The sequence below is a fragment of the Silurus meridionalis genome, chromosome 4, assembly GCF_014805685.1.
Source record: "Silurus meridionalis isolate SWU-2019-XX chromosome 4, ASM1480568v1, whole genome shotgun sequence".
NCBI lineage: Eukaryota > Metazoa > Chordata > Actinopteri > Siluriformes > Siluridae > Silurus > Silurus meridionalis.
In genome coordinates this window covers 26,668,058-26,688,838 of record NC_060887.1, presented here as the reverse complement: position 1 = coordinate 26,688,838, position 20,781 = coordinate 26,668,058, and the positions used below count along the sequence as shown (strand labels likewise).

General features: G+C 35.8%; 1 protein-coding gene across 1 annotated transcript in view; it reads left to right on the top strand.

Moving 5' to 3' along the window:
- Positions 1-7,798, top strand: part of bckdhb (branched chain keto acid dehydrogenase E1 subunit beta) — a 52,373-nt gene extending 44,575 nt beyond the window's left edge. The window contains exons 10-11 of the mRNA XM_046848265.1: positions 6,912-7,052; positions 7,478-7,798. Coding sequence (XP_046704221.1) covers positions 6,912-7,052 — 141 coding nt within the window. The 3' untranslated portion in view covers positions 7,478-7,798. The remainder of the gene's footprint in view (positions 1-6,911; positions 7,053-7,477) is intronic.
- The last annotated feature ends 12,983 nt before the right edge of the window (positions 7,799-20,781 follow it).

The window sequence follows — 20,781 nt, the reverse complement described above, 5'->3', positions numbered from 1 at the left end:
ATGTGTACATACTATCTATCAAGCCAAGTCATGACAAGGTGCAAGATACATGTAGCACAAAATACAACAGGAACAGGAAGCATACAGCAAAGTGGTCTGGGAAACTGACCTTGTGATCACTTTAACTTGGTTTCGATCCTGTCGCTGTAGAGTTCCATCTCTTATAAAAAATAAATTAAAAATATATAAAACCACTGAGTCCAGGGTAATATCTTATGTTATATTTGTTTATTATGTTGACCTTTTGAAACTTGTTTATTTAATGTCATTTCAAAAAAGGTTCCACAGATTTATTCTAAGCAGGGTAATCAGCCTTTAACTGTGCCCTGTCTTGCTACCGTAGATTTTGTTTTGTTTGGGCTTTTTCCTTGATGCTTTGTAATCTTGAGCAGTTCTTAACAAATCAATATGCCACAGAGCAACACCATTGTGGTCGCTGTAATTGAAATCAGGCTACTAGCTACTAAATTACTGTTAGCACCCCCTTGTGGTAAATCTTCCTCCTTCTAAGTTAGAATGTATTATTTATAAGCGGGTGAGATTGCAGGCAATAATAATCGTAGTAATAATAATAATAATAATAATAATGATAATGAAAAAACGTGATGCAGTGGAATTATAGTTTGGCTGTCTGAGCCACCTGAACTTCTGATTTGCCCACCTGAGCACCACATGCAAAAAAACTAGTCTTAGCCTCTGAATCTCTGCCCAGTTCACATTCATTAAAGAAAAGTGCGAGACTGTCTGATTTGCAAGACTATTAAAGGAACTTCAATTCAGTAACTTGCAAGTCTTACAGTGACTCCCTGAGAATGGGAGAGGAGTGCTGTGTCCTGTTATTTCTGGATTCATGGCTGGAACAAAGGGATTTTTAGGTCGATCAAGCCGTTCCTGGACACCTCAGTGGAATAGTTCATTTGTTGGATTATTGTTTCTCTCTTTTGCTCATGAACGCAGTTGGAATTGTGCGAGGGGATAAAAGCATCCTGTCCTGACTGGAGCTGCGTCATGTGTCATTGTTTGGCATTATGAGGTGTGTGCACGTGTGTATGAGGAAGACTGAAAGGCTCGGCTCACGTGATTTGACTGAATGGGCTTTTGGGGTAGCCAGAGAGGGATGGTGAAAAGTGTCTTTCTGACAGTTCTTCTTAAACACTTTTCGACTCCGGCTGCTCTTGTCACTCATCTGTTTCTTGTTCTACAGAGTCTCAGTCATTGTTTGTTTAGCACACACTACATGCCTGCTTTGTTGGAATTTGTTAATCACAAAGGTGTGTACTAGAAATTTGTTCTAAATATTCAAAAAATGCATTTACTAGCATTGACCTTTGTGGAAGCTCTTACACATTCGGTGAAATTGGTTTAAAATGCAGCCATGGCGCCAGATGAATGCAAGCTTCAAAAAGCAGCAAACCATCCCGGGTATGTAGTATCGGATATAATGCTATTACTCGTTTTTTTTCAAGGATGTTCATATCAGTCAACTTCCCAAATATCCGAGCGAATGCTTTTTGCCAGGATGGATATCTTTACCTCTCAGAACGGCTCCACCAGCTTTGGGTTAAGCATTAAACTTGAACCACATGCAGTATTTTTTTTTTATTTTATTTTTTTACCATAACCAGCTGCTCCTAAAAAGCACACATAACTACACACTGACTTCAGAGAAGACCTACCACATTTAACACGAGCCCAGTTGCCTGACCTAGTCATCTTCAATTGATGCCAGTGGCTTGTAATTTGAATCAATAGGACTTAAACTTTAAACTATGAAAGCACTTAATCCCGAGTTGTGGTGATGAGCAGTACATCAAAGTGAGTAACCCTACTCACAACCTGTGTGTGTGTAGAAGAGGACGACAGGTTTATAAACTAAAAATAAGATGATATTGAATGACTGGCAGAGTTAGCATTCGTTAGCACTGGAAGACTTTGTTAATGGAAATATTACGGACATGTCTTCCCAAGAAAGACACACTTCTCTTCAGTACTGATCATTTCTTGCATAAAGGGTTTTTTGTGTGCATTTTAGGACATAATTAAGATAAAAAACCATCAGTTACAGAGTCATGAAGTCTCCATTAGATAGATTAGAGAAAGCATTGTGCAAACAGCAGTGAAATTTAAGATTGCATTTAGTTTGATAGCACTATCCATTCATTTTCTTTTGTTTTGATTAGTGGCTGGAAAGTGTTGATCAGTCATTTACTCCTGCCAGAAGTGGGTTATCTAAAAAGTAAAAATGCATCACAGTCGTATCATTTTAAATATTCAGAAGTGCTCAATTGTTTGGTTAGAGATCTATGAAACTGACCTACGGAGTCGAGAATTCCCAGCCAACGCAACGGGTCATTTGAGTTTTGCATCTTGCACATTGAAGTAATCAAATACAGCCAACAATGGTGTTCTCAGAAATCGCATGCTCCACATTTAACATGTCTTTGTTGTTTTTGGTTGTTGGTGATCATTAACACTAACTCTGGATGTGCCTGGCTTTGTAATTGTTTTAGATAATGAAGTGTTCTCACAAAACAAAAGGGTTTTATGTTCTCAGGGACCTATAGCCTTCTAATCAAGTTATTTGATTTATTTTTCTTCTTTATTTGTGGACTGTTAAAAAGCACAGTCAGCTGATTGAATTATTCATTTACAATTACGGCATTTAGCAGACACCGTGATCCAGAGCCATTTTCAATTATCTCATTTATATAACTGAGCAGTTGAAGGCCCAGCGGTCATAGCTTTATGGTGCTTGGATTTGAATTTCATGATTGTTGTGACTTTCCGATCAGAAGTCCAGCGCCTTAACCACTAAGCCACGACTGATTTCAGCAATTTGGGAGTGTTTTCGGGTTATAAGATTAGCCGTCAAACAAATAATGATTACATTAGTTTGGAACATACAGTTGTGTAATAATGCATAAAAGGATGGATAGATGGATGGATAGATGGATAGATGGATGGATAGATGGATAGATAGATAGATAGATAGATAGATAGATAGATAGATAGATAGATAGATAGATAGATAGATAGATTGATAGATTGATAGATTGATTGAGCAGATCACAGGGAAATCGATTGGGACTTAAGTTGGGTCTTGAAACACCAAAAAGAAAGCCGTCAGAGAAAGACTTACATAGATATAATATTTATATAAATATAAAAAACGTATATTTTTTTTCATCCTTATTTAGTCCCTGGTCTGAGTTCTAGTGCTCAGAATGTGGATTTTAGTTTTTATGATTTAGTTTAGTGATTATATTTTGTGGGGGGAAGAAAATGAAGACCAACTAAATGTATTTACAAATATTACATTCATGTGGCAAATGGCACAAGTCCGATCGGAAAAACATACAAATATTGTCCGTATTTCATCCCATTTTTGGTTTGATCAGGCACATACACATGTGAAATGAGTTATAGATTTTATGCTGCATTTATATTTCTCAAACATTTTCATGGCCTTTGTGTATTAATTCTTTAGTCAGCATTTATCAACATGAGCACAAAATCAATATGAAATATTGCTGCCTAAACATCTTATTGCGTGTTTTACACTCAACAAGCATCGAGTCACTAAATGCTATATAAGAAAATAAGAAATGTTATTGAATAGACATTCACGAATAAGGAAATACCAGGAACGCAGTGGGAGCCAGAATGTGGCTATTGTCATCTGACTTTGGATTCCACTGAAAGGCAGTTATTAATTCTTTTTTCTGGCAATGTATGCTTAGTAATGTTGACATTTCCACATGTAATCTTTAATCTAATGGGTTGTTTTTTTTTTTGTTTTTTTTTTAAAGCTAAAGTTTGGACCACATGTATGACTGCAGTGTTTGAGCTTTAAAATATATTTTTAAGTAACACCCCAAAGCAAAACACTTTCTAGAGTCCGTATGCAATGATTTTTTACTTTGACATTTAAAGTATATTGCATGTAATCATGCAATGATCATAGATAAACACTGATTCTAGTAAAACTACATCTCTGCTGAAACTTACTGTCCAGATGTGGAGGCTTGTGACCAGACTGCACACTTTTCTGTGCTCTTCCAGTAATCGTATTTGAAGAATTTATTTTAATCAAGAAAAAGTGCTCTTGTCATTACCAGTGCTGAAAAGAAGCTGTTGTCCAGACATATACTGGATTGGCAGGTGGATTCATCTGCTCTGAGGCTAAATGACATAAAATTACATCTGCCTTCAAATGTGAAGAGAATGGCCTCTAGCTACATATCTGGTATTGTGGAAATGCAGGCTCTCAGCTGAGAGATGGAGAATGGCTTGTTTGAGTTCTTACAAATGGTTTTTTTTTTTTTATTGCTGTTTTAATATTCATGTCAGAAATGTACTTATTTATACCTAATTCATGTACAGCACATGAATGTAATGCCAACAGCCTTTACCAGCACCTTTGCACCATTCATTAAACAGCATACTTTGCAGTGTCATTAGCGGTTGTCTATTGGTGCACTCTCAAACATTAAATTCGGTCTCATTTGTCAATAATAAACAATTCTATTTGTAATGATACCCACGAAAGTTTAGCTGATGCATATTATGGCTTTCTCTCAGTACTTCATTTGTTAAACAAACTATTTGGAGGTGGTGACTAACAGTTTTTGTGTATATATAAAACATGACAACTCTAAACCATGACCGTTAATACTAAATATCTTGATCAAGAATCGTATTTGTTATTTTATTGTTTGTTTTTTTCTAATTTCACACATTCCTTGGGGGCGCTAATAATTTGCCATTTGTCTTCATCAAGAATAACAATTTAAATTCTCTCAATTCATTTAAATGAATATGTGAGGATTTGATTGAATTGTTGCTCCCTATGGAATTATTATATTGTTGATAAGCTTTGCTCCGGGTGCATCTCATCCTTACAGTTCCACACCAACATCAGCACTAAGAAACGCTGTTATCAATAGTTTCTCAACACTAATGATATCATTTAGATTATGCTGTTGGCTTTATATCTGTTCCTACAGACATCATTTTTTGTTTTAAACATTGAAAGTGCACTGTGAAAATTGTTTGGATTACAACCTCAATAACCCACAAATTGCTCTGACATATGAATTGACCAAAAGCATTTTTGACTAATGACGACGATTAGGTTTAGCTGAATGTTTATTTAAAGCCTTGACATGTTCCTTAATTGCTCTTGCTCAAAAGGGGCTTTATCGAGGAATACACAATGTTTGCAAGGTCTTGTGGAAAAACTGAAGTCATGAAATGGGTAATCAACAAAGCATCAAAAGAAATGGTAAATGCGCTTGCGAAGAAAACAAACAACTACTCATACAGGCCTAACCACTCATTATTAAGTAAGAGATGATGGAGGAGGCTGTATGTTCCCTGTTTGATATCCTGGAAGAGAAGAACTGCATGCTCAAGTCAAAAGCAGTTTGCGATTTTGCACACACTACTTTTATGTTCATGTTTTAATTGTCTAAGTGGGCACACTATTCTCTGGAGCCAAGCGTATCATGAAAGACGAGCTTTTTTTGGTGGTGCCATGGATGGCGTTCGCGCCTAACAGCTCCAGGGTTCCTAGTAGGATCCTAATTTACTGTTTGTGTGGAGTTTATGTTTTTCTTGTGTTCACACATTGAATCCATGCTCATGGCAGGCAATTTAAGGAGAAAAAAGGACAATATTCAAGCTTTTTGGAATTAACTTTAAAAAAGTTCTCCTGGTAAAACCAAGTATTGCTTGATCCATTAATAAAAATAAAAAGACAATTCCTGTGGTAGCATGCTATGGTGATATTGTTCAATAGCAGAGATAATTCAGTGTAGGAATATCAACAGAATTTAGTGTAGGCTAAATGCAGCCATATACAGAAAGATCTTTAAATTGCACACCGCCTCAGACTAGAGTGAAGGTTCACAAATTGTCTTGATGATGACCCAAAGCACATAGTAAAGACAACATTGTTTGGACCTGAAGCCAATCGAATATCTGGAAAAACGTAAAATCTGCAATTCACATCAAGTCTGAAATCCCTTGAGAGGATCTGCAAGAAAGAATGGGAGAATCAGCCCAAATCCAGGTGTGCAAAGCTTGTAGAGACTTGCCCATATGGGCTAGAAGCTGCTGCTTTTACAGTACATTTACAGTACTAAATAAAGAGTCTGAACAATCACCAGATTTCTATATATTTAATTGGTTATTAAAAAAATTAATATAAATAATATTTCCAAAACATTTTTCATCTTTCTTTTGTCCTTGAGTTAATATGTGTATTGATGAAAAAAGAACAGTTAATCCATTGGTGAGAAGCAGTTGGATGGATTCATGCATATCTGAGCAGTTTTCTCATCTTACCACAGGGGTAACTGTTGTGCAATAGGGACAAATGAACTCGAATGACTATAAATTGGAGGATAAACATGAGCGTTTACGTGTCCTGCATTTGACTTATTGAAATGGTGTATTATGTCCTGCTCATCCTACATCTCTTACAAGTTATTTCTGACTCACTCTAGTTGAAATCAGAAGATAAATGAGAATGATTGCATTATTGTATATGGGCTTTGTGCGGTGTCCCGAATAGCAGTTACTGGGTGGCTTAGATTAAATAAAAGTGTGGGAATTTTGTCACATTTTATTGTGTTTTTCTGCCTTTCCCATGGAGAGTGTTGTCTGAATCCTCTCTCAATATCAGATGGGATATAAGACAATGACACGAGAGTGGTCAGGGTTTTTAAAGTCTCTGCCAGTAGTTTATGAAGAACATAAGAAATAAAAATTAGCTGCAGTATTTGGTTGTTTTTCTTGCGCATCATGAAAAAAGAATCATTGTCCTCAGATTATCATATGGCCTATTTCTTGCCCAAACATACTTTTCATGTAGTTGTAATTCAATTGTCTTATGGTTCTGTTTTCAGGAGGAATGTTTCCTAAACCTGGAGGCACCAATCACCAGGGTGTGTGGCTATGATACACCTTTCCCTCACATTTTTGAACCCTTTTATATCCCGGACAAATGGAAGTGTTTTGAGGCTATCAAACGCATGATCAACTACTAGGTAAGGTGTAAATACAAATCACCACACGTATGGTACATCACATTAGTTTTGGAGAACCTGATGAGTAAAATTAACTGAAATTAATAAGATCGCTGCTCACGTCTCCCTCAGACTAGTCTAATCCACTTTGTCATTTTGAGTACTGGTCATAAAATCCAAGATGCAGGAAGAAGTCATGTAATTCACCCATCTTATTTGATTAAGACTAAGTAGAAATTAAGTATGTGAAGGATTTTCATTTTATTGTTTGAATCGCTTTCTTGATGTACTCCCGGGTATATTTTATTGTGTTCGGTACTGGTTTTCTGCAGTCAACTGCTTAAATATTGCATTTAATATTTTTTGCTTGTATCAACACATTTTTCTCCTCTCCAGAATTAGACACATGTTGATGTAACTGTTCCTTTTATGCTTTTCCTCTCTAGAATCTGGAAATGATGAATTCCTCACAGATGCGGTTGCTACCCTGGGTGACTAACAGACAACTCATGAAGTTGGATGAACATGGACAATAACTGTAGAACTTTATTGGTCAACTGTGTTGAGCAATATTCATGAACACTAAAATGCAGATAATTAGTGTGTGCTCTTGAACTGTACTTGGTGGATGAAGAACTGTATTTGGGGTCTCTTTTTTTTTTTTTGCTGTTACATTATGATTACATTATGATGTTTAGTGACTGTCACACTTTGTTTGAATTTGGGTTTCTTTGGTTTCTAAACAAATTAAAGATATACGAAAGAGATTTATCTTGATGTAAAATGGTTTATTTGCCATATATCTTACTGTCAATTCAAAAGGCTTTTATTGTCATTTCTACTATACACAGTGGTACACAGTACACAGTAAAAGCGAGACAACGTTCCTCCAGAACCCTGGTGCTACACAGGGTGCAAGGCATGATGGTGTATGAGTCTCTCTAGCAGGATTTGGTGAGGTATGTGACACTGATAGCAATTAAACGCTTTTAAATTATGAGCCTTGAGAACGTCTGAGCAAATTCTATTGCAATCTTGAGAACAAATGTTTTTTAAAATGCTACAGAGAATAAAAGTAGTCCACCCTGTAGGACTATTTTAGTCTATTTTGTGTTTATTTTTATTTTTTTTGGGGTAAAAGGAGCATCTTGAACAAACAATTCACCCAAAGTGATTTTTCCTATCTCTTGCAAAAATAGGTCACAGTCATTGCACACAAAAACAAATCACATGCCCAGTGGAAATGCAAATGCATGGTCCCTAATCTGGTATGCAAAGGTTTAGATCAAGATCAAGTTAGTTTATTTCTATAACGCTTTTCACCATGGACAGCATTTGGTGTCCAATGATGCAATTGATTGCATTAGGTGCACAGTTGTAGCCTCTGGCCTTCCCTCAGAGCAACATGTCAGGTCTTACTGACATGAGAATCTTATCCAGTCAGCATGCAGTTATCCATCTTCACGAAAGATCTTATGGAAATTTTAATCTCAACTTTTATCATATATAGCACTGAAGTCGATCATCGTATCGTATCGTCCGTGGTCACCTAATTTATGATTCTGCACATCATGTAGCTGCAATGGGTTTGTTTCAGTGGGAGGTTGCGGCTTTGGCATCAAACACCGAAAGAAATAAACAGACAAACCACCCAAAAAAGAACAGAAAAGGTTAAACTGCTTGGACAATGCCACTAATCACCAAGTGTCTAGCAACCTCATCAAAGCACCAGAAAGGCGTCTGACCGCAAATTATGGACAGAATGAAAAGATAAAATAGTGCCTGTCATTTTGGTTGGAGTGAAAGCAGGATCTGACCACAGTGAAAGCAAGGCTCTTTTTCTCTGATGAGGTAGCAGAGGTGTCCTGGGCTTGAGATAGCAGTACAGAACTATTCATTTGTTCAACATCTCAAAATGCCACATTCAGCAACAGTGCCAATTGAAACATTGCTTGATTAGTTTTATTGTGGATGATTATTTGAAGGTAAATGGAGGTAATGAGAAGAATTTATTGTAGTGTTAGATGTTCTTTTGTGGAAAAAAACATTCTGGGATACCCCCACTCATTAAACAATATTGTATATGATTAGGACACATATTGTATACATGGTTGCAGATTTGTACATGACTCCATACATTTTTTTCATTTTACTTTTATACTTGTGTTATTGTACTGTTATTTTTGCTGTATTTGTTGCAGTGACATCAACTTCCTTTTGCTCTTGTCCATAAAAGTTTTTTGTTAGAAAACCCTTTAATAAATCTTCAGCGGATAATAGAAACAGGATGGATTCACAGGAGCTGCTGGTGCTCCTGGCACATTTCAAATTCGTTTGGATCTGCCTATCTGTAAATTCTCAGTCCTTACCATGACCTCTGGGTGGAGCCTTCTTTGAGAAATCATTCACGTTGAAGAACTGCATCACTGTCTCTGAGGAGAGAATAATAATCAAAAACATTTTTATATTCATGTCAAATTTACTGACTTGTCTTGATTCTGTGATGCTTGGAAGTATGTCAAAGGCCTTTAATCAGCAAGTCATATCATCAGAACCTGTGTAAAGGACATGTTTTGCAGGCAAATTGCAAAACTGCTATTGATGCCAGAAATGTGTAAGCAATAATTCCTCAGTTAAGAAGGTATGAAAAAAGCTGACTTGAGAAATGTTTTAAAAGTACTGTTTCTGTAAATGCTTTATCCTGGTCAGGATCATGGTGGAGCCAGGGTATTCTGGGAACACCAGCCATGAGATATACACCCTAGATAAGAAGCCAGTGCATCAACAGATGAACTGCAGACAACCATGAACACACTTTTGCATTCACACTTCGGGTCAGTTTTTCAGCAAATGGGAGGAAACCAAAAAAACTTTGGAAGCAGATAGAGGGATAAAGTAACCCAGTAGAGGTCTATTCAGGACCAGGATTAAACCATGGATCCTGGAGCTGTGGGGGTGCAACTCTACCCACTGTGTACTACCTTGCCATTTATAATGGTCATCTAGAATTTCATTCTGTAATTATTTATACAAGATCACTACGCACTTCAACCAGAACAGGAGGAATTGTTTGTTGAGTCTAGTTCCTTTCAAAGATCTTCATCTCATCTCAGGGAGGTTTTCCTTACCACTTTCACTTCTGCCTTCCTCATTGGAAATCAACATCCAGATGTCTGTGAAGCTGCTTTATGACTACTGTGTCTACTTATGTCTACTGTTAAAAGCTGTATAAAAATCAGAGGTGGAAAATAACCAAGTACAAATACTTTGTTACTGTACTTAAGTAGATTTTTCAGACAACTTTTTACCTCTAATTATTACATTTTTACACAAATATCTGTACTTTCTACTTCTTACATTTTCAAACCAGACCCATTACTTTGATCTACTTGGTGAAGTAATTTTTTTTTCTCATTGCGTGCCGTTTTCAGCCCATCAACCTATTTCCAGTCGTTGCACAGCTTTTTTCAATCCACTGGTGTATAATTTCCTGGCTCTCACACACCACAGATGTAGACTAGTTTACGAAGATAACAACGAGCATGGCAGAAGACCTGCGCTAAAAACCTTCAGCCCAACACACGTTTATTCACAACATCCTTTCTTTACTCAGATAGTAAAAATAAAAAAATAAATAAACTCAAAATTCTTTTTGAAATAATTGAACATTGGTTTTTAATCCGTCTCAAAGCAGCACCAAAATCTGCCATGATGGACACATCCGACAATTAACTCTCTGGGATCGTTTTGTGGCATTTATTTCTCATACTGATGAAGTGAACTTAAATTACTCTTGATTTTTTATTGTACAGATGAGAGCAACACAGATCCAAATCTGTAAAGGGCAGTGGTGGGCCGTGCATTTGGTACCTGGGCCTTCAGTGGGGACTTACCCGACTTAATCCACCTCTTAATACCACCGCTATCACGTTGCATGATTATACAAACCATCAATACAAAATATATACAAAACACATTATAACAGCACGTGGCATTACAGAAAGAGAGGCATTTCACATATGGAGGGTGAATACCATTTTACTAAAGCAATAAGCTCCAAACCTCTACACTACAACCACAACTATGCCATCTACATCATCTGGAGCAGTTCAGAATCAATATTTGTCTAATAACATGACAAAAACATTAAAATGTAAGTAAAATACAACCTACTTACCAGAGATACTCATAATTTGCACCGCCCTCAGAGGCTGTAAGTCAGTGGTACTGCTTGTATTCACTAGTCTGGAAATGGCGAACAAACCCTTTCCTGGGCTGAGACAAGCTAGATAGCTTCGGGGTTGACCGACCTCTCCTAGCCGTCTAGCTTTTCTTCAAAATTGAATTTTAAGTATGTCTGTGACCAAGTAACTTAGATGTATTAAAGTGTGCAGAGCGGTTCACACGTGTTTTGCCAGCTCTAACAGTTTCCCTCTGACCAACCATTCAGAGGATGGAAAAATGCTGGCGTTATTCTGGGCCAGCTAGCTGGCCCTGTAAGACGAGTTTGAAATCTGATTGATTAAAGAAAGTGAGCTATTTATAAAGGAGACTATGGTTAAAAAAGGCCAGCAGAACAGACTTTTCAGGCCATGGGCAGATTAGATTGACATGGTAGCACATAAAGGCTGAAATCTGATTGGACAAAAAAATCTAACATCCAAACACGTACTGGAAGCAGTGCAGCCAAGAGAAACACTACAAAATGAAAAGAAGAAAGTGTTGGGAATAAATTAATACAATTTTATGGAACAAATATTAGAATTTAGGTTGTAAATGTAGGTCAGTGCTTCTGATAGTGTTTAGGCCAGCAGAGAAGGCTTTGCTGGCCCTGACCGCCTGCCACTGGTAAAGGGTCTACTTTTATTTGTATACACTCATAATAACAACAAAACGCTGTGCTTCTGTAAAATAAAGCAAACAGGCAGTGTGTGCTCTCTGCCGTCTTCGTCTTCTCTCTTCACAGACATAAATAAAACAACCTGAATCTCAGTGATCTCAAAGACATAATAATATATGTATAGAAAGCTCAAAAACTTTTAAATAAACCAATTCACATTGAATACAAATATTCTCTGATTATGTAATCCGTATGAAAGGTATGAGGTACAGTTTATCTGGTATCAACTCGTTAACCATGCGTGTGGAAACATAGCAAAGGTTCCGTTTGGTGTCCTGATAATTTACGCAATTTAAAACACCATTATTACTTTAAAACGTTTACAAGAATATTTTGTCCTAATGCCCTAGGTTGAGTTTGGGTCCACGAATAATAAACATACATTTGCATAAAGCATCAATATTTGTCCATGCCCATGTTGATTGGAGTATTAAAAAATTGGAAAGTATTAATTTAAGGTACATTCGTTACGATTAAATTGTGATTGATCGTGAGTTAACTCATGAAATCATGCGATTATTTGTGATGAAATATTTGAATCGATTGACAGCCGTAATATTAATATGACGTGAGGTCCAGTTGCCAGCGTGACACTAAAACAGGTAGTATTAATGACTACTTTTTACTTAAGTACATGTCAAAGGCCAAATTTCTTTACTTAAACTTGAGTAAAAAAGTAGTCAATACTTTTACTCGAGTAGTTTAAAACATGAGTATCTGTAGTAATACTTAAAGGATGTGTGTACTTTTGCCACCTCTGATAATATAAGTATTGACAAAGTGAATGTGTGTGATTTCAGTGAAGTACAAACTATGTTAGTGCAGCCACATTTATTCTCGTGCTGAATGCTGGAATGCTGGTAATTGCCACCATGATTAAATTGGAGCAATTATATTCTTGTTCTTCTTAAAGTCTGTTTCAAGGGCATTCATGTGGTAAACATTTTTTTCTCAATTGATTTTCTGTGGTGTGTTGACATTCACATTTCATGTGAAGTCCAATATTTTACACATTTATTCATCTAAAAATTGGGTAGGAGGATGAGAAAACAGATTCTGAGCTATAGATTTTGCCTAGCATGTTGGATTTCCCATGTTGGAGTAGATGAATTACTACATGGAATTTTGTAATAATTAATTTACAACACAGGATTTACACAATGTTATGTTTAGGAGATTTCACCAAAAGTATATGTGAACTGATTTTTCTTTACTCTTAATTGCTGCTTGATGAATGACATACAAATTATGATATTTGTGTGAAACAAGCAACAATGCTAGCTAATGGTTTCTCATTCATTAAAATATTTTTAAATATACTTGTCAGACCAGCTGATTTAGCTGAACAGATATTTATGTAAAAATGCCATATTGTTGGAGAGAGGGCAGCTCTGTCCCACCTGAGGTCAATGGCCCTAATAATTGTCTATGCAACAAAAATAATTCCCACCTTTAGTTTAAGAAGTATTTCATGTAATACTTCACCATTTAGCTAATAGAAAACAAGACATGTCATGCTTATAGTTCTTGCATGCTGGCTACTGGCCATGCAGCTATGCCCAAAGGCATTTTCCATTTCCCAGAATATTCAGAGTTTTGTGCAGTCTGATATGTAAGAGGAAAAAACAAGACAGCGCATGCATTTTGAGGAAAGCAATGAATGACGATGTTGTTTCACCTCTATTAGTACATTATCTTTAATATACAGTACTGCCTGAAAGCCTTAGGCTATGGTTTCTAAAGCTAGGGTTTTTAAAATCTTTATTCCATTTATCAAACCACAATTAACTCACTAGAGCAAGTGCTTTTTTTTCATCGTTTTCTCTATACTGGCACTCTGCACTAAATGTAGAAATGTAGACAAATTTCCCTGATACATACTTTGGCTGTGTCTTAAATAGCATATTTTATAATATGTTTTTAAAGTACAAACGCTAACCAGTTTTTAGTGTTTTCATTTAAAAAAAAAAAAAACAACATTTGGTGTAGCTTTTGGACCTAGTAAAAAGTCTGTCATGTGTACCAATCTTCTGGATTTACTAGAATTGTAAATACTTTTGATTGTAAGGTCAGCGTTTTCAATTCAAGATGCAGTTCGTGACAACAGTCGCAACAATGCTGAGTTTTAAAGTTTTAAAGACCGACAGAACTTAAGTTTATATTTGTTAGACCCCATTTAGGTAATACAGATGTGTTTGTAAGTGTGTGCGTGTGTGTGTGTGTGTGTGTGTGTGTGTGTGTGTGTGTGTGTGTGTTTAACATTTAACCATTAAAAAAGATATGATCTACTTAAATGTTCTACTTATTTCAGCATACTTTAACAATATGTCTTCATTCCTTTCATCCTTCATTCATTTACTCCCTCAATATGCAGAATTGTTGGGATTTTTCCTTTTAAAGAGAAATTCTTGAAGCTGGACATAAAAAAAATAATCCATAGATTCCCCTGGCATTGTTGTGTATGTTTTTGTGTAAGTTTAACAATATTTTTAAAAAATGAACTGCGGTCCATCACTTATTACGTTCCTGAGGAAACTCAGATTGTTCTGCACATAAAAAGGATTGCATTCAGTACACGAGTTCAGTACTGAACCCAAAGCCCTGAAAGTCTCCCCTGCAGGTTTTCAATGGGGTTGAGGTCAGAGGATTGAGTTAGCCACTCCATTACTTCAATCCTTTTTGTCTGGAACCAAAATGTTGCTTGCTTACTTGTATGTTTAGGGTCGTTGTCTTGTTGAAATTACCTGATATATTTTTGATATTTTCAGGGGCATTTCTGATATTTATGGGTATTGTTAATGACCACTAGACCTGAAAAAACAATATTACTATTACAATGCTATTTCTATTTAGACCAATGTATCTGTTGATTGGCAAATTTTTGCAGATTCTGCACATGCTATTTTTTCAACAATGGCGCTTTCCACTGCAGTCTTCATTGTTTAAGGTACAAACAAATATCCTGCACCTTTCAAAAAAAGTAAGCATTTATAATGGAACAAAAGTTTGTTTAGATACTGCGGTGTATGACCATCCAGTGCTTTAAACATCAGCAGTTGTATTTTATATGCAATGAAAGTTGTAATTGCGAGCCAATATAGACTAGCCAATAGAGATTGAAATAGACAGGAGTGGACTAATTAAAGCTTATACTTATGAGTTTACTATAACAGCCAAACAGTAAGGCATTAAAAAGGTAAAATCTAAATATTACAAAAGCATCTAGTTTTTCTGCATCATATAACATCATATTTCTTATTTTTGCAATATTTCTGAGATGAAAGAAGTTTATTCTGGTTATGTTGTCCACATGAGCTTCATCATCTTTCTGTAGCAGTTGGCTACAGTGAAACAATAAAAATGAAAGTTTAATTAGATCATCACCTCTCAAATGTAAGGCGTGGAGTATTAATTAAAAATAGATCTTAGGACATTTAGTTTACTGTGATCAAGACACTTTCAGAGAAGGAATGGTATCACATTATGGATCATATTAGTAAAAATGTTAAAAAGCTGTTTGCAAATCTTTCTGATGCACACATGTGAATGTAGCATTAATTATGAAAACCTGTAACACATTTCAGTTACAGATCATTTTTAAGACTCTCATGTGATGGAATGATGGACTTATATCTTTCGCTATTTAGGCAGTCTTTAGTAATGAATCACATGTGTCAAGTATTGAATTAATTAAAGAAAGCTGGTATTCAGACAGAAGACGATGTGTGACGAGCGAAAGGTTAAAAGTGCACCCAGATACCTCTGCATTAATCTAAAGTATCTTTTACAGTCCCCTCCAAATGTTTCGGAATGACAAGGACATTTGTTTTCGTTAAACTACGAAGACATTGCTTTTGAGGTCTATATATATATATATATATATATATATATATATATATATATATATATATATATATATATATATATATATAGGAGTGACATTATTTGTGACATTATTGCTATGTTTTTTTTGCATTTTTCAAGTACTTAAAATTTTAAAAGGATAAAAGACTGACAAGGATTAAATATACATCCAAAAAAGTACATCCATTATATAACCATGTAAGCAAGTATCTCTTAAGCATGTAAGAGTTCTAGGCTTCCAATGACAAGCTAGAATCAGGCAAGAGACTATTGTGTCTTATTTCTATATTTCTCTGAATATATATGATCTCTATATTTCTACTCTGAAACACTGTTTTGTGCTACTTTCACCTGCCTTTTGGAGATTGTTAATGATGTTGTTGACTGTTTTTTCTTTTTTTTTGTTCTTTGCAGCTCTAACAAACTGCATTTGTTTTCTTTGGCTGACCTCATTTACTCTTTCTTTTAGGATGCAATGGTTTCTCATACAGTACATTCCAAATATTTCTGCAATGGCTCTGTTAGATTTTTCCCTCATTTCACATGTTAAAATTGCTTTCCTTTTCTAAAAGGCAGCTTTCTTATTTTTATTTATCAGCTTTTACAACAAATAGTCTTTAAAGTTATTAAATATTTAATCAGTCAATCGAACAGGGCATCACATTTAAGCGTCACAAAATGTCTGTCAGTTAACTACTCCAATATTTTTGTTCACTTGGAAAATAAGTTTGTTTAAACTAGAGGTGCCTTTTTCACATCTAGATGGGTAACACACCAATCAGGCATAACATTATGACCACTGACAGGTGAAGTGAATAACACTGATTATCTTTTCATCATGGTACCTGTTAGTGGGTGGAATATATTAGGCAGAAAGTAAACATTTTGTCCTCAACGTTGATGTGTTAGAAGCAGGAAAAAGGGGTACGGGCCAATTGTGATGTGATGGACAACTGGGTCAGAGCATCTCCAAAACTGCAGCTCTTGTTGGATGTTCCCGGTCTGCAGTGGTCAGTATCTATCAAAATTTGTCCAAGGAAGGAACCGGCGACAGGGTCATAGGCGGCCAAGGCTCACTGATGCATGTGGGGTCTGAAGGTTGACCTGTGTGGTCTAATCCAACAAACAACCTTTTGTAGCTCAAAATGCTGGAAAAGTTTTTGCAGTTAATGCTCGACAGGTCAGAGCGGTTTTGGCAGCAAAAGCGGAATAAACACAATATTAGGCAGGTGGTCATAATGTTATGTCTGATCATATGTCTGGACGGGAAGGTATGCCTGATCAGTGTATATCTGTGAGAAAATGAAAGTTAAAATTTTTATTTCTTGTTTCCTATTCATAATTTTTTTTATTTTAAACCCAAACGTCTCAAGTGTATGCAAAATCAAATAAATTGGCCTTGCCTCTCCAGTTATTTTAGAGAGTGTTTTATGTCATTACCAATTGTTTGTGGTTTTTATACTGCATAAATCTATAACATTTCTTGCATTTATCACTCAAGCAGATGTGTTTTCTTAGCCTTGCTTAGTCCATGCATGAGCTAGTGCACCCAACCTACCTTTGTATCATTCACATTTTTAATTTTTTTGTAAACTCTATACTGAGTACTTAAGCCCCGTTTGAGCAGCTCCTCTGTAAAACCTGGCTGCAGTTGTGCTGAAGGATGTACTAAGGAATCTGTGTGAAGGGATGAATCATTTGAGGTCATTGAGGGAATGGTGTGAAGAGCTTGCTTCTTTCCTTGAGTACTGACTCACATTCACAAACACTGAAGACCAGGACAAGCCCAGGCATATGGGCACAGTAGGAGCTTCATGTCTATGAAGAATATTCATTTAGGTTGTGCTGTGTTGCAGCCCATCTGTTATACATATTGATACATGTGGGGAACGTGCACCAGTGGTCTTTTAGTGGCACAGAAGTTCTCTACACTAACAGCTGTACATTTTCAACATATCCTTCCTCCCAAAGACATCGGTGCTCTATGAGTAACTCATCCTAGGAAAATACACAAACCATCACAATATTTATGAACAATTTCTCTGTGATGATAAAATCTGTTTGGCGTTTGAACTATTCTGTAATAGTGTACTGTTAAATGAGTTTGTCCAAATAAAGCATTTATTTGATCTCAAGATTTATACGTTTATATGGTACAAAAAAGCTTTAAGCACTGTCTTTTTAAATCTTGTTTTTTTTTTTCTTCTGCTTTGCTTTATCCTGTCTGTTATAGGCCCTTTTTCATAATTTTCATTTGTTTTGTTTTCTTATATTTAGCTCTTCCTGCTGTTGAGCTCTGATGCCCAACAGGGAGAGGCAGTCTCTAATTAGAACAGCAGAAATACATATTTAGAGTTCTGTGTGGCTTTTGGGAAACTCTGTATTTAAGGCTAAGAGGGGACAATGAAGGAGACAATGACTGTGGAAAGCTCTTTTTACTGTAAGTGTCCTACAGTCGATCAGTATGCATAAGCAATTCTCTGAAAATACTGTATATATAAAAAGTCTAGATACATATTTGTAACGGTAAAAAATAAATAAAAACTAAGAATAAAAATATTTCCATAATCTTTTTCTATCTTTAATATTATACAGCAAACAACAAAAGTTCAAAAAACAAATAATTAGAGGTGGGGGGGGACTTTGAGTGGCATACCTTTTATGTGATACTTTGTTAAATCACCTATTACATTTAATTTGACCTATTTATTTATTTTTTTGCCAAAATGTTTCAAGTTTAGCAAGTTCCTGTGAACAAAGCTCCTGTGCACATTCCACTTCAAGTTATTCCACAGATGTTCAATAGGATTTATATCCTGGATCTGACTGGGTAATTTCAAAATGTTCAAAATGATCTTTTCAAGAAAATTCTGTATTGACTTGGAATTGTGTTTTACTGTGACTAGGGGGTTCTTTGGCTGTGTGTTTTTTTGTACAAAATCTTTATTTTTATTTTTTATTATGCCCAATATGTTTTCATCAGGTTAAGAAAGGGCTTCTGTCTACCCACCCTACCCCAGTAGCTTAGACGTGTGAGTTATTACTGTTAAGAAGTGACTAGTACTTGCCAGATATTTCTCCACCTCCTTTACTGTTGGCATAGCTCTCAATGGTAAGTTCCTCATATATTTTCATCTTGCCATTTTGTCAATTTTGGATAGATGTCCTGTTTTATCTAATGGAACTATGTTGCCCCATTTTCTCCATTTGTTGATGATGGCCTTATTCGATTCCTTATACCTTATTCCATGTTTTATCTAGTATTTAGGACATTCTTTTGTATCTCTCTCTGAGTCAGTTTTGTCTGATGTCTTTCCACAGTGATATCCCATATGTTTTGTAAGATCTTTGCAGAACTTGGCTTCTGCAGTCAGATGAAACCAAGAAGGTGTCAAGAAAATCCAGCCGGTCTTTATTATGAATTACGCATAAGAATGTTATTGATGACAGGTGTGTGATGTTTATTTGTGAACATGTGCTTGAATGTTACATCTGAGCACAGTCACATATTCATTATAATATCCACACTTTTTCTGCAAGCTATTTATTTATAAAACAAACATTCCTATTTGTTTTTCACATGAAATTTGGTGCTATATCACAATAAATGTGTAAAAATATCTGACATGATTTTTTTCACATTACAGAAATTTACAATCTTAATCGCAGATTGTCGCAATTTATTGCCATTACCTTATGGTATAGTACTATATAATTAATACGAGTTATGCCTAAGAGGACTGTTTCTAAATATGACTGTTTTTGGTAGTTCTTTTTGTTTGACAAACAAGCAACTCCATCTAAAATCATAAAGTATGGAGTAGATTCTGATGCATAATGGGGGGTACTCTCTTATGTAAGATTTTTTTCCTCTAGTGCTGAGATGTGTAGAAGAAGGCATATCTAAATTTTGATAGCTGTTTGGGGTTTGTGTTGTTTTCTGTTGAGGCAAGCCTGCACAGGAAGTGTAGGTGAGTCCCACCAGACATTTCCTTTGGCACCTATGCAGCCTGTTTAAAAGCTAAATGCTACCTTCGATTGATGTCTCTGCCCACAGTCTGTAGTTACATGAATAAATTGCAAAGTGGTGAAGCATCACCTCCACTGTAGTTGTGTGGATTATTTATTGTAATTAACATTACTGTAATATCTCATGTAACTACACTAAACTATCCTGTTTTACAAGTATCCTGCTCAAGTTTGATCTTTCACCCACATATGAACAAGTACAATTTAAATGTGATTTATTTGTTTATTTATTTAGTACATTTTGTATAGTACATCATATTAATCTTATTATTATAATTATTGTACTATATTGTAATAGTATACTATACACACAATTGTACTGTACAGTATAGTACATTATATTGCTATTGTACGATATTGGTATAGGAAACTATACATGTAAGTGTACTGTATAACATATAACTATATTCTTGCTACAAGGTGTTTATTTATTGAGCTGTTTCTTTAAGTAATTCATAGAGTTCCATCACAGTGTGTGTTCATAAACATTTAGGGCAAGGGGTTGTTTCTTGTGTCTAAACGACTTACTCAAAGAATACCAATGCTTCCAGGAGAAAGGATGTGTTGAATGTGTGCAGCTGTTAGTATAGGGAAACACTGAGCCACTGAGAGTCTGTAAGTGCATGTTCTTCTAGAGTTCCTGAATAGGCAGGATTAAACATGTCAGCACACTGGCCAGGGTCTGGGTGGAGAAAGCGAGAATGATGAGCATGAGCTTGCTGTGATGAGAGAAAAGACAAGCAGATTGTCCAGAGGTGGTCTGCAGCAGTAAGGTTTTCAGGCCAACAATAAATTTAAGTCTCGTTTTTTTGAAGTATACCAGTTTGTAGTCATGTCTTACTTTTTATCACCAACATCTTCTATCTTGAATGGCATCTCTAAATGTCTCCAGATCACTATTTTCTGCTCCATATTTCTGGATATATTTGTGTTTATTTCTGTTTCCACAGCCATTTA